Below are 13,612 nucleotides of genomic sequence, written 5' to 3'. Positions count from 1 at the left end.
TTTGACTGATTTTACTATTGTTTATTTTGTCATGTGTTGGGGAAGAAGCAATTATGATCCATTCTTGACCTGTCATTTTTGTGTTTTTACATGAAAAGAACTACAGTGGAAGTCAATATTTAGGCTAATAATTTAGTGTCAATTAGAAGTCCTCTTCTATAAGCTGGACAAATTCATATAAATTCTTGAAAGATCTTCATTTAAACCATGAAAGTGACAAAAGTTTGGTTTCATCTTGTTCTATTATTTTTTCTATTTCTAGTATTCTATTAGAGCACATTTGAAAATATCTAAGAACTTAGTAGAAATTACAAAAGTTTAAATGTCAGAAAAAAACTATAAAGATCATCTAGTAGAACTTTTCACTCCACTAATTCCTTCCAGAGGTCATTCAGCCCACACGTAAATGTCTATAATCAATTTATTTTCTCCTAGAGGCAGCCTATTTCACTGCCTGGTGGCCTCATTTATGAGAGCTTTCTTCTACAAGCCACAGTATTACCCTCATGATTTCCACTGACTGGTCTGGTTTTCTTTATCAGCTAGAAAATGTCTCTCTTCTCAATAGCAGCTTTTATACCTAAAATGGCTTTTTAAAAGTTAGCCAAGTCTTAAGTGATACATCTGATAAAGGGTTAGTATCCAATATATAGAGAACTTATAAGACACCACCCAAAAAGTGAATAATCCAATCAAAAAATTGAAAAAAAAAGTCTATTCATGTCTTCTGCCCAAGAAGCCATATGGATAGCCAACAGACATATGAAAATATGCTAAAAAAAAAAATCACTGGATATCAGGGAAATACAAATCAAAACTACAAGGAGATACCACCTCACAACTGTCAAAATGGCTAAAATCAACAACACAAGAAACAACATGTGTTGGCAAGGATGTGAAGAAAGGGGAACCCTCTTGCGCTGTTGGTGGGAATGCAAGCTGGTACAGCCACTCTGGAAAACAGTATGGTTTCCTCAAAAGGTTAAAAATAGAACTATTCTATGACCCAGCAATTGCACTACTAGGTATTTACCCAAAGAATATAAAAATATTGATTTGAAGAGGCACATGCATCCCTATGTTTATAGCAGCATTATCTACAATAGCCATATTATGAAAACAGTCCAAGTATCCATCGACGGATGAATGGATAAAGAGGTGGTATATATACACAATGGAATATTACTGAGCCATAAAAAAGAATGAAATCTTGCCGTTTGCAACAACATGTTGGAGCTAGAGAGTATTATTCTAAGTGAAATAAGTCAGAGAAGGACAAGTACTATATGATTTCACTGCTATGTTGAATTTAAGAAATGAAACAAATGAGCAAAGTTGGGGGGGAAGAATAAGAGTGTTTCTTGGTTTGCCTCTAACTATGGAGAATAAACTGATGGTCACCAGAGAGGAGGTGGATGGGGGGATGGGTTAAACAGATGATGGGGATTAAGGAGCACTATGTGATGAGCACTGGGTGATGTATGGGAGTGCTGAATCACTATACTGTACACCTGAAACTAATATCACACTGCATGTTAGCTGGAATTTAAAAACTTAAAAGTTAGGCAAGTTTGGTCTCTGAGTACTAACATTTTAGTGAAGTTTTATTTGTTTTTGACTGTATAGCACCTAACAAAGTCCTAATCAGTTTGCCAAACTGAGCTACATCACCTTGTTTGTTGTTCTGTTTAATATCGTGGGAGATTCTGATTTCTCTTCTAATTTCTACATTCACACCGTAGAGCCAAACCTATTAGCCAATCTTGTTTGTAGCAATTTTAAAGTTAGAACTCCAGATGAAGAATAAAAGCCTATTCTTTAAATTCTGCTGAGAAATAGATCATGTTCATCTTTCATGAAAATTCAAGCCAAGTGAGATTCTAAACATAAAAATTGGAGGAGTTGGATTGCTAGAATATTTTGGTCATTTTCAGCATTAAAACGCTTAGCATAAAACAACTGAGCAGTCCCTTTGTTACTACTAACCTACAACAGCTGAATTAGGTTGCCTCATCCCAGAAAAATAAAACTACCTCACTTAGAAGTTATTACCAGCAGATTTTGCTGAGTCTCGCTCAATTATTAAAAGGACTAAGTATTTTTTTTTTTTACATTCTGTCGAAAAGCAGCAGTTTTGTAACCCTTCCCTACTCTTTTTGTTATCTGTTTAACCATATACACACTTTCCTTTTTGACATCATACAAGACAAACTGAACAATTGCACACAACACATGCTTCCTTCAAGTCCATTGGTTTTTTTTTTTTTTGAGTTGCTTTTCAGAATTTTTATTATAACATATGGCCATTTAAAAACACTGTATTTTCAATTACAATGATGAAAAGTCAGGCTTACAAAGATGTTCTTGCTTTATACCCAGCAAATGTAGAGCAGTGCTGCTGCTGAATAGCCAATCTTTCAGAAACCTTCTAGAGAAGAGGGGGACAAATGGAGTGGAGGCACTTGCACACGTGATTGTTTGGAGCACTGGGAGAGGAGACCCTCTGTGGTTTGCATTAGCCCTTTAGATGGTCTTTCTACGCTAATCTCACAGCTAGGTTAACGAGCTGGCCTCTGGGACTTCATGTTAGAACAGCATTCACTTTGATTCCCAGTGCTTGGTGTGAGTATTTGTCCGGTCACCCTGTAATATTTGGGATATAATTTATTAAATCTCCTTGCCCTATATTTGCTTGACAGTTTTTTTTCCTTTAAAATAATGCCCGTCTACTACTACAAGTTGAGGCACAAGCAATAATAAATCCTATCAATTCTAACACCTCAGTATCTCTATCTCCCCACTTATTTCTACATTATTGGTATTTAAGTTTAGGCAAACTTTTGCCTGCATTATAATGTCCCAATTGGTCTCCCGTCTCCAGTCCCACCACCTTCCACACCTCACATCCACCCTCATCTCTATACAGAGGTCAAAATAACCTTTGTAAAACACAAAATAGTACATTCCTCTATCTCCATTGCATCTAAAGTTTTGTAATAGAGAGTTTGGACCCTTGACTTCCTTTCCAGTTGGATCTACCATTACTACTTGTTCCTCCCGCTTTGGTTCTCCTGAACTACTTGCAATTTTTCAAGTACATTCAGCTTGCTCTGACCTCAAGGATTTTGCACATAATGACTCATCCCAGATTGCCTAATGCTCACTCCAACCTGGATAAATCTTTCATCAAGTCTCAGGATTCAATTTAGGACTCACCTACCACCTTTGGGAATCCTTCCCTGGACTCAAGCTCTTCTGTTAGCCCTTAGTATTCTGGGCACACCCAGTAATTGGCACTTATTAACTATTGTCATTTCTTTCTTGTCTATTTTTCCTGGAACACTGTAAATTCTAAGGGCAGGGACAGTATAAAACTAAATAAATGTGAATGATGGCTAATAAAAAGTTTAATATAAAGCTACTTTTGACAAGAATCTTTTTCCCTAAGCAAGGTTCAAATTTGTGTATACCTTCTGCAACAGTCTTCGAAATACTTTATGACTTAGATAACATTTTTTCATTTCAGATTGATGTTGAAATGAAAAATATCCTATAGTCCTGATGCATGTGTGTGGTCTTAGGTAAGTATAGTTTAAAGGCAGCAAAGAACCCAGATTTGTATTTTAAAAATCTGAGAACAATTTGAATAGTCTCCTTTCTAACTATCATCTATTCAAACTCATTTTACAGTGAAAACGTTAAGCATATGGAAAGGTTAAGGCACTTATATGCATATACACAACCAACTTCTGACCTATTTAGGCCTAGAATCCAGGTCCCCGGCTTGGTACTATATCCATTACAACTTCACATCTAAGATAATGACAACATGGAGATCACTTCAGGAATTTTGAGGCATTCAAAGTTTAAAGACTCAGTTTAAAGACAGAGTCCATCAAGTCTTAAAGACAACAGGGTTCTTAGGAGGAAAGAGGCATTTTTCAAATTAAAGCAACATGTTTGAAGTATTATCACTTGCTTATTTTAGATATTACACTTTCACCCATTAAAAAATGCATGAGGATGTTAAGAGCATAAAGTAGAACCCCATACCTTAAACCGAAGGTGACCTCAACTCTGCACATTACAAAATTATTCTCTCCAGATTTAATTGTATTCATTTTAAAGATATTACTTTTGAGATAAAAAATGATGAAAATCATTTAGGTTTATCTCAGACCTTCATTGAACAGAGGTTTTTAATGCTCTAAGACTGTTATTTTGATTTATTGACAACATTCTTCAAAATGATATGGAAGCAAAGATCATTGACTAAGGAAATTGAATCATTTCATCATATCCAGGCTTTCAATATAAACTCTTTGAATATAAAATGGTAAAAAAGAAAATTAACATCCTGAGAAGCAGGACAATGGGGTGGTCATGGAAACTTTTGAAATTACCCACTCTACATTAGAACCCCCACTCCAACTATCTATCTTTGTGAGCAAGTTATTATACTCCCTAAAGCCCAGTTTCCTTTTCTGTGAAAAGATATTACAGTATCTCTCCGCCTTGTTGTAATGATGAAAGGGAGGGGATGTGTAGAAACGCCTAGGAAATGGCAGTCCTACCAGCAACGTTGCTGCTGTTGTTTCTACTACGTATAACGTGAATCTAAACTCAAACGAGTTTCCTCCAGATCCATGTCTTTTCATGTTTTAAATTGCTCTAGAATAGATCCCTTTTCTTCTGAGTTTCCTCTTCCTAGAACATGTCAGCTCTCCCATGGCAGAAGGGGCACGTACTGTTGAGTGTGAAGCAGTTCCTAAAACCGTTAAACCAACTGTGGCTGGCTCTGCATTCTATCTCAACGAAAGCCTGTATTTCGGCAGATGGAGGAGCTGAAGCCTTGGTCTCAAAAGGTTCTCATCCTTAAGTACACCTCCAATTCAGGGCTTCCAGCCAACAGTGTGATGCAATTTCATTCTTAACTAAAAGCATATTATAAACCAGAGTTGTCCTCTTGACCGTTATTGGTCCCCTTGATCACTTTCTTTCTTCCAGCCCCAAAATTGATTGTGGCATACCCCACTAGAGAGAGAATTACAGTCTCCTGATAAATCCCACGAGGCCAGTTAGCTTTTTCCTTCAGCTTTGGAAAGCGTGTTCCCTGGGTTGCCAACAGATAAAGGAATAGGCTCCCATTGCAGATTCAAGTTGGATAGAAAACACTACCAGAATCACACTCAGCACAACCAGGTGCTTACACCAGGAGAGAAACCAGTGAGGAAAGCACAAACGGGTCTCCCACGTCAAAGGCATAAACTCAGGACAACGAAACATGGAATTTCTTGCACTGTGCAAACAGAACTATGGTATAACTTTGCTGTCATGTCTTGGTGGGTTTGGTAACCAAGGTGGGGCGGGGGGGATCATATGTGCCTCATTACAAAGTAGAGGGGGATTGGACAAAAACTCACACTGTTTCACTAAAAAAAAAACCTATTATCTCAGTCCCATGACCAGGGAGGCTCATGTGCTATTGGTTGCTGCATTTTTTTGTTTTGGCCATAACCATTCATTCTCTGAGCACAAAGTTACACACAACATTAATTCAAAGAAAGAAAGAAAAGCTATGATGTACCTTGACATAACAGTGATGGCCTCCTATACAGGTCTTGGGAATTTCTTAATTTTTATTCTGGACCCATCAGGTGGGTCATAGTGGATAATATGTGTCGTTAGCCAGGTCTCTCTTTCAACAAAAAAATAACCAGACCTTATAAACATCTGCTGAGCGGTATTATGATTGTTGCCCATTAGCTCTTTTTCTAACATTTATTTTCATTATTCTCATAGATCTGGTGTTGGAACCACCTGGGAATATCTGATGGCCTAACCTAAGCAAAACCAGAGCTCCTGGGGAGACCAGGAGGATACTCCCTGCTTTTTATCAGCTACATTTTCTTTATACAATAAGTTTGATAATTTGCTATAAAAATAAATATAATGCAGACCATAAATTTTACTGAGGATAATGTTACAACACTGATCTTCAGCTCTGTCCCTGTGATTTTCACAAAGATGCTGCGATAGGCAGCCCCAACCTCACGAACCCCTGCTTTTTTCTAGCTCTCTGCTGTGTCTTTCTAGAAGATTCACAACATTAAGTATCCACTTTCAAATTCCCAACACCCTAAGGTCCATTTCTTGATTGCTTCTCAGGCTTAATAGGTACCATTAAGGAAAAGTTAGCCAGACTTCTATCATAAATAGCCTGGGATAGCTCACTTCTTAAAGAACCACCACCACCACCACCTTCCTGAGAACACCTTTGTACTCCCAGCTGCAGGCTGTGTGGCATTAAGTAAGTAACATCTGCCTTGCATAAAAAATCTCTGTGGTCTGAACATTTTTAGCTCTGCTAAAGACGACTCCTCAGAGAAATTTATTGGGTCAAAATTCTAAACACCTGATTTCAGCTTAATTCAATTTACCACGTGTACAGTGTATAGGATATTATTTCTATGTGCTTTCTTTGCTCAGGGGGGAAAAAAAAAAAATCAATGTTCTAAGTTGACAGGTTTTGTTTTGAAAAAATGATCATACTTTTAGAATAAGCACCTCTCTGAAACCAATACAAGCCAAGGAAACCTTCTATAACTAATTGCCTGAAGGAATTTACATTTATCTCATGGTAGATGTAGAGTTATATGGTAGAGATGAAGCATATTTTAGAGCAAATATAAGTGGAGTCCCATTAACCAAAATCATCCCTGGTCATGCCTCAAGATTCTAAGTCTTCTCAGCAGAAAGAATTTCATTAACTAAGCCAAGGTCAAATACTCAAGACTTTAGCTGCCAGTAACTGGGAAATAAAATGCCTGTCCCCTTGCAGCTTCTGTAGAAGGTTCCAGTCTTACCTCCCACAAAGATTCCAAAATGGGAAATTAACCTCAAATAGGAAAGTTCTTCAGATGCCATGGGGAAAAAAAAAAGGCAACAAACTATGCACTACATATTTAGTTCTTTTTTTACTTCCAAAAGTACCTTGCTGAAGCTTCAAAACCAACTCTGGGATGTAAACATCATTGATAAAAATAAGAAGAGAATGCAACTCCAAAAAATGAGTGACCCACGGTTAACAGTGAAGAGCAAAGCAGAGACTTAGCCTTCAAGTCCAGTATGCCATACAAGATTAATGGGCATACTGGAAGAATGTGTTCCCTGATGAAATTAGTTCTGGAAACAATATAATGTGTCTCCCTTGAAGAGTCACAATTGACCGTGTACAATTTAGTATTCCCTAAATTTAACCACTGACCCCTTTTTCTTTGGATATCACCCAGAATTATTGCTCTATAAAATTAATCTTGGAAAATTCTGCTCCGTTCTTGAGAAGTTACGTTTACAAATTGTTCATTAACCACTACAAACAAGCCCGTTTTGATCAAGCATTTTTATGCCTGACCAAGTAGAATGGAGTTTTTTTTGTCACTAAGTATTCGATAAATATTACATGATGAAGTAGTGTTTTCATGGTTCCCCCGAATATATTTTCCAGCAAGCTCTGAACAACTTTCATTGGTTTCTTTTATATTAGGGATCTCTGACCCAAATATACCATCATTCTAATACAAGTTTTAGTTTTAGACTTTATATGCATAGTTATGCCTGCACTTGTTCCATTTTATGGGAAGCAGAGATCTTTTGAGAAGATATTGCCAAAATTTACACTTCCTAAGTGCTTCTCATCATTAAAGAGAGGGCTTTGAATTTCCATCTACTGTCAACAATAGCTGATTTTACTTGTCTATTATATGTAAATAATCCTCAGTTTTTCATGCATTACCTATCACCTTCCAAAAACGAGGTACTCACCATGATAGAAACAAATACAATTCTTTGTTTCTAAAAATGGCACTTACAAACTGTATCAATAAGGTTCTCCAAGGAAACAGAACTAAGAGGAGATAGAGAAACAGAGAGATTTTACAGAATTAGCTTACACAGTCGTGGAGCTGGCAAGTCCGAAGTCCACAAGGCAGGCCAACAGTCTGGAAACTCACACAGGATTTCTATGTTGCAGCCTCGAGGTAGAATTCTACTCTGGGTAGAGTTTTGCTTTTAAGGCCTTTGATTGGATGAGGCCTATGCACATCGTCAAGGGTAGTAATCTCCTTTACGTAAAGTCAGCTGGTGTTTGATGTTAATCACATCTACAAAATACCTTTACAGCAACATCTAGACTAACACTTGACTAAACAAATGGCCACCATAGCCTAGCCAAGTTGACCCATAAAGTTTGGCCATCACACAAAACTTCTGTAACTTGCATTGTCCTTTACGAGGCTTAGTGTCTTTCCAATTGTAGTACTAACCCCCTGTGTTTTTCTAGATGCCTAAGTCATTCCACAAGTGATTCTTAAAGGATCACCTGAGATCATCCCCTTAAGTGGTCTACACAGGATTAGTATATTAATGCCTTTTCCTGGAAATTCTTAAAACAAACAAAGCTCCTTTTTATGGAGATTTTAATTTAAAAACCTACAAGGGGAAAGCCTTTCTATTATGTCATTTAATTCAACAGCAATATACTCTAATGAAACAAGAATTGAGTCAACTTGACAGTTTACCTAATTTCCAAATAGCTAAAAATAAACAAGAAGGCTTAGAAGCTTGTGTTTTTATGACTCTGGTCTTCCTTCTGTGTACCTCTCCCCACCACCAAAACCTCAGCTTCACCCAATCTATAGACCAGCGATTCTCAGAGATTCGGGTTTAATCAGTCTTGAATGGAACCTGCTGTGCAAAAGCCTGCACATCATTGCTTTAGAAGCTTGGCACACGGGGCACCTGGCTGGCTCGGTCGGTTAATCATCTGCCTTAGACCCTGTCAGGCTCTCTGCTCAGCAGGGAGTCTGCTTCTCCCTCTCACTCTCCCTCTGTTCTCTCTCTTTCTCACAAATAAATACATAAAATCTTAAAAAAAAAAAAAAAAAAAGCTTGGCACCCTCACCCAAATTAGAAAAAGAGAAGCATCTGAAATCAACCAGTAAAGGACCTGTTGGTTGGCTAAGTGGTTATCCTGGGCAAGGGTGAATTTCTAATATCACTTTCCCTCTGTCTGCCATTGCATTATGAAAATGCTGTCGATTATGGAATGAAATTTTTGTCTCCCATTAAAGAAAACCCAGTCATAGATAATCAAGTCAAAAGATGGACTTTCCCAGAGGCTATTTCTTCCTCGTCCATTTCTTCCAGGATTTGAGATATTCTTTTCCCCCGTCAGGCCAAGAAAGTACCTAATTATTCTTTCCACTACACACACCACCGCAAGTCTCATTTTATAACATGCTTTTCGGCAAATTCTAGTTTGCAATTACGATAGTACCTACTTACCCATCTTGCTTCTGCCCCAGTAAGAAAGTTTCCAACAATGAATTAGGTGTCTTTTCTCATGCTACCATCCCAGAAATACGGATTTGGCAGCCCCGTGTGCTGCACCATGAACAGCCTCGGGAGGACGTGCCTGTTTCAAATAAAAGTATCTTTGCCTCCACCTTGTGGTTGACAGGCCTAAATGCAGACAGCTGTGCCGAAATCCATTCTGAAATCAGATTTGCATAAAGTGGGTGGTACCTGATCACCTGTAATACGCTGACTCTGTGCTACAGCTCTACTTAGAACAACGTGAAAGGCCAAGTTAACAAGATACAGAATTCTCAACCTTTATTCTCAGAGATTTCAACACCTGTGTGAATTTGGCAACTTTGTACACAACAGACCAAATGATCTGTCTAAATAGATCCTGAGAATGTTTAAAATTTTAAGAAAAAAAAATTTAACCCCATTTTTCTCTCTGAAAAGATAGCATCAGTGATGGAGGAGTATCTTCTAATATTAAACTCCTGCTAAGATTAGGTAAGAAAATGTAAGGAATAGTACAATACTTCACTTTTCACACACTGTTGTTGTCAATAACCAACCTCTGTGCTTCGGAACTAAATTATAACTGGAAGACAGAGTTTGGGATAAAGAGGAACAAGAGCTTTATTGTTTTGCTGGGAAAGGAGGACGCAGCAGGCTATGGCCTTCAGAAACTGCAAGCCTGGGCCCTTGGGAGGCTCAGTGGGTTAAGCGTCCTGCCTCCGGCTGGAGTCATGATCCCGGGGTCCTGGGATGCAGTCCCGCATAGGCTCCCTGCTCAGCCCGGAGACTGCTTCTCCCTCTCCTCCCTGCTTGTGCTCTCTCTCCCTCTCCCTCCCTCTCTCTCTCTCTCAAATAAATAAAATCTTTAAAAACAAACAAAGAAAGAAACAAACAAAAACACTGCAAGCCCTCCCAGAGCAAGGGGCTGGGGGCTTTGGGGGGAAATACAGGATCTAGCGGGTTTCAACAGGAACTGGGGCTGTGCTGCCAGCCTTAGTCGTTTTCAGGGTGGTACCAGGTTCCTGAAACAAAAGGCTAAGAAAGGAGGAGGGGGAAAAGGTTTTCAGAAAAGAGGGAGAAGGTTACTTTAAATAGAGCTTCTCTGAGTGCCTGGGTGGCTCAGTCGGTTGAGCATCCAAAACTTTATTTCCGCTCAGGTCAGGATCTCGGGGTCTTGGGTTCAGCTCCGCACTGAGCAGGGAGTGACCGGGAGATTCCTTCCCTCTCCCTCCGCCCCTCCCCGCAGTCGCTCTCTAAATAAATAAACAAACAAATAAAATCTTTTTTAAAATATCGAGCTTCGCGGGAGCACTGGTGCAGCTGCTTTGATTTTTGTTCAACTTTATGCTTTTAAGCGGTCTCAGTATTACTTTTTCAAAAACTTTCCCATCTTATCTCGTCCAATCTTCCTCACACTGACATGAGGCAGATAATCTGGGTACTGATACATCTAATTTACAGGTAAATTGGGTTCAGAGGGATGAACGCGCGCTAACAGCAGAGACGGCCCCAACAATGCGGAACGTCTCGTAGCGCCTTCCGAAAGTCAGGTGTAGCAGGTACCACTTGGCGACGGTGCGTGCCACGGATCTATTGCTCAGGAAAACGCCACCCTGATGGAGCAGCTGAGAACAATAGCAATCATTAAAAATTGGCTCACGCCTATCAGTGTTGACGGAGCTCGGGGTTCCTCGTGCAGTTGCAGTCAGGCCGTGGCTGGGTCCATCCTCAAAGCGTTTTCATTCACAGAAGCTGCCCTGGGATGGAAGCAACCAACCATGGGGCTCCTTGAGCATCTCGCTCCTGGCGCTCTATTCACGTGGTCCCCGCAGGCAGCCTCAGGGCAGCCAGCCCTTCCCCGCGGCGGCTGCACATTTCCGAGTGTCCCAAGATAGAATGGCGGAAGCTGTCCTTTCTAATCAACCCTCGGAAGTCAGGCGGCATCCTTCCCACTGCGTTCTAGCCGACAGGCGGGGCAAAGACCCCACCAGCTTCGAGAGCAGGTGAGATAGACTGCAGTTCTTGATCAATGGAGTATCAAATAATTTGCAAACGTTTTAAAACCACCATCAGTACAAGATTTTTAGATCAGCGTATTTATCATTGGCAGTGGTTGTGCAGAATATGACAAAGCGCTCCCAAGGCTGGGGAAATGATGTAAATAGGAGTCTAATCCAAATATAGATTTGCTGAACAGAAAGAAAATCACCAACATTTTTTTAAAATTACTTTCTATATCAGTAATCTGAGGAGTAGTTCATAGAATATGTTTAGGTATAAAATTAGTCAGATGAAAATAAGAAACTAATATAAACTCAGAATAAGGCCAATACTACTACAAACTCAACATTGAAAAAAGTGAATTCCAGTCTCCAATGAATTTTGTCATCCAGTTTATCATATTTGGTTCCTTGTCATTCATATGTTCCCAATTATGTCTAATACACTCAAGTTAAACCAACAAATACACTCAGCTGTTACTCTAATTTCTAAGAGTCTCTATGTAAAAAGCAGAGAATTACATAGTGATACATCATCAGTTATCAACTCAAAGACAGCAATGATGAAACCTGTGATTACTTTTGATTCAAATAAAATCAATACTCTCATCAATTGGCAATTATATGTAGTCATTTATATAATTTTTAATTAGCATGACTGTACTTCAAAATAGTTGCTCTAAGCATTTCCATGTAACCATGGAAACGCTGAGTAAATATAATGCAAACATTGAGTAAAATTGTCTGACATGTTAAAAATTTTAGAACGGCATCGTTATTGCCATAAAGATAGGATAGATCATCATCCCCGAAAATAGACCTCCCAGGTCTTTCTTCTATTTCTTAGCTATTCCTGAAAAACAACCCTGAAGCCAGGATGTGCCGTGGCTTAATACTTAACTAAAAAGAAGAGACAGTTCTCTCCGGAGCACCTGTCTGTGAGACTGGTCACTGCCTCCACTCCTCTGCTGAAATTTATGAGCAGGATATGGTAAACATGAAAGGACTGGACTTCCACCCAGAAACTCAAGCTATCAGAGCATACCAGCTGCAAGACCTCGATCCACCCACACCTTTGCTCGTGCTCCAAGGGCAACAAGGTCATCACTAGTTATCATTCGTCTCCTTCATGAAGATTTGAGACACAGGAAGGATGAGAAATAACCAGTCATTTGAACACCACTGTCTCTCTGACTTGCATATCTGTGAGATTTGATTCTTTTCTGCTACTTTATACAAAATACAGTGCCGCTGACCCCTCACAATCAGAGATTAATTTGTGACTCTGCCAGTCCAGAGCGTAATCTTTACAAAATAGAATCAAGGGTTGTATCTTACCCTCTTCACCCTCCCCTCCTTAATAAAAGACTCTTTCATCTCATTAAATAATATGCTAAGAACATCCGTGATGTGGACTTCTCAGGACTGAGCCCCTTTTTCTACGCACAGATAATTAAGAAAACACATGATTTGATTTTAAACCCCGCCACAACACAACTTTAAAACAACTACACTGTCCATACTTGCTGAAGTTTCATTAAAAAAGGCTTGCTTTCCCCAGTCACCATCCACACTTCCAGCCTCTGTTTTAAGTCACTCCATTCTCTTTTAATAGCCAGGCTAGGGGCACCAGGATGGCTCAGTCGGTTAAGCGCCTACCTTCAGCTCAGGTCATGATCCTGGCATCCTGGGATCAAGCCCTGCTTTGGTCAGCGGGGAGTCTGCTTGTCTCTCTACCTCTGCCCTTCCCTACTGCTCATGTTCTCTCACTCTCTCTCAAATAAATAAATAACATCTTTAAAAAAATAGCTAGGCTAAGAGGGAACCTGTGGTTCATATCTACATTATGCAGGTAGAACAAAAAGAGGAGGGATTTGGGGGAAGATGTCTCTCTTCTCATAATCCATACTTCATTTCACCCCCAAAACGGAAAGCTCTCCCCTGCATCAGGGGGTTAGGCAAAACTGTGCCTCTTCAGAATTTCAATAGAAGGCTGATACTTCTTTCTTCAAAGCCTAAAAGAAGCAATAGTACTTGACCTGTCTTGGGCCTAGGCACACAGAGCTCCAGCTCTGGGCACCATACTTTAGGGTACCCTGTTCTCACCTTTGTCTAGCCAGGACCCCCCCCCACCATGGGACCAGGCATCCATGGAGCCAAAGGGACATGCCCACCCTAAAATCTACTCTTCCTCCTTCCAGACCTCATTCTAGTACCCAGGATGCCAGAATTCCATT

General features: G+C 39.6%; 1 protein-coding gene across 1 annotated transcript in view; it reads left to right on the top strand.

Annotated features, from left to right (window-relative positions):
• Positions 1–5,959, top strand: part of GC (GC vitamin D binding protein) — a 39,434-nt gene extending 33,475 nt beyond the window's left edge. The window contains exons 12-13 of the mRNA XM_032398215.1: positions 3,527–3,581; positions 5,803–5,959. Of these exons, the coding sequence (XP_032254106.1) occupies positions 3,527–3,556 (30 nt within the window). The 3' untranslated portion in view covers positions 3,557–3,581; positions 5,803–5,959. The remainder of the gene's footprint in view (positions 1–3,526; positions 3,582–5,802) is intronic.
• Positions 5,960–13,612: the final 7,653 nt, after the last annotated feature.

This window comes from Phoca vitulina, unplaced genomic scaffold (assembly GCF_004348235.1).
Source record: "Phoca vitulina isolate PV1807 unplaced genomic scaffold, GSC_HSeal_1.0 scaffold3, whole genome shotgun sequence".
Lineage (NCBI taxonomy): Eukaryota > Metazoa > Chordata > Mammalia > Carnivora > Phocidae > Phoca > Phoca vitulina.
Note: the sequence above shows the minus strand (reverse complement) of the source record. Positions and strands in the feature narration are given on the sequence as shown.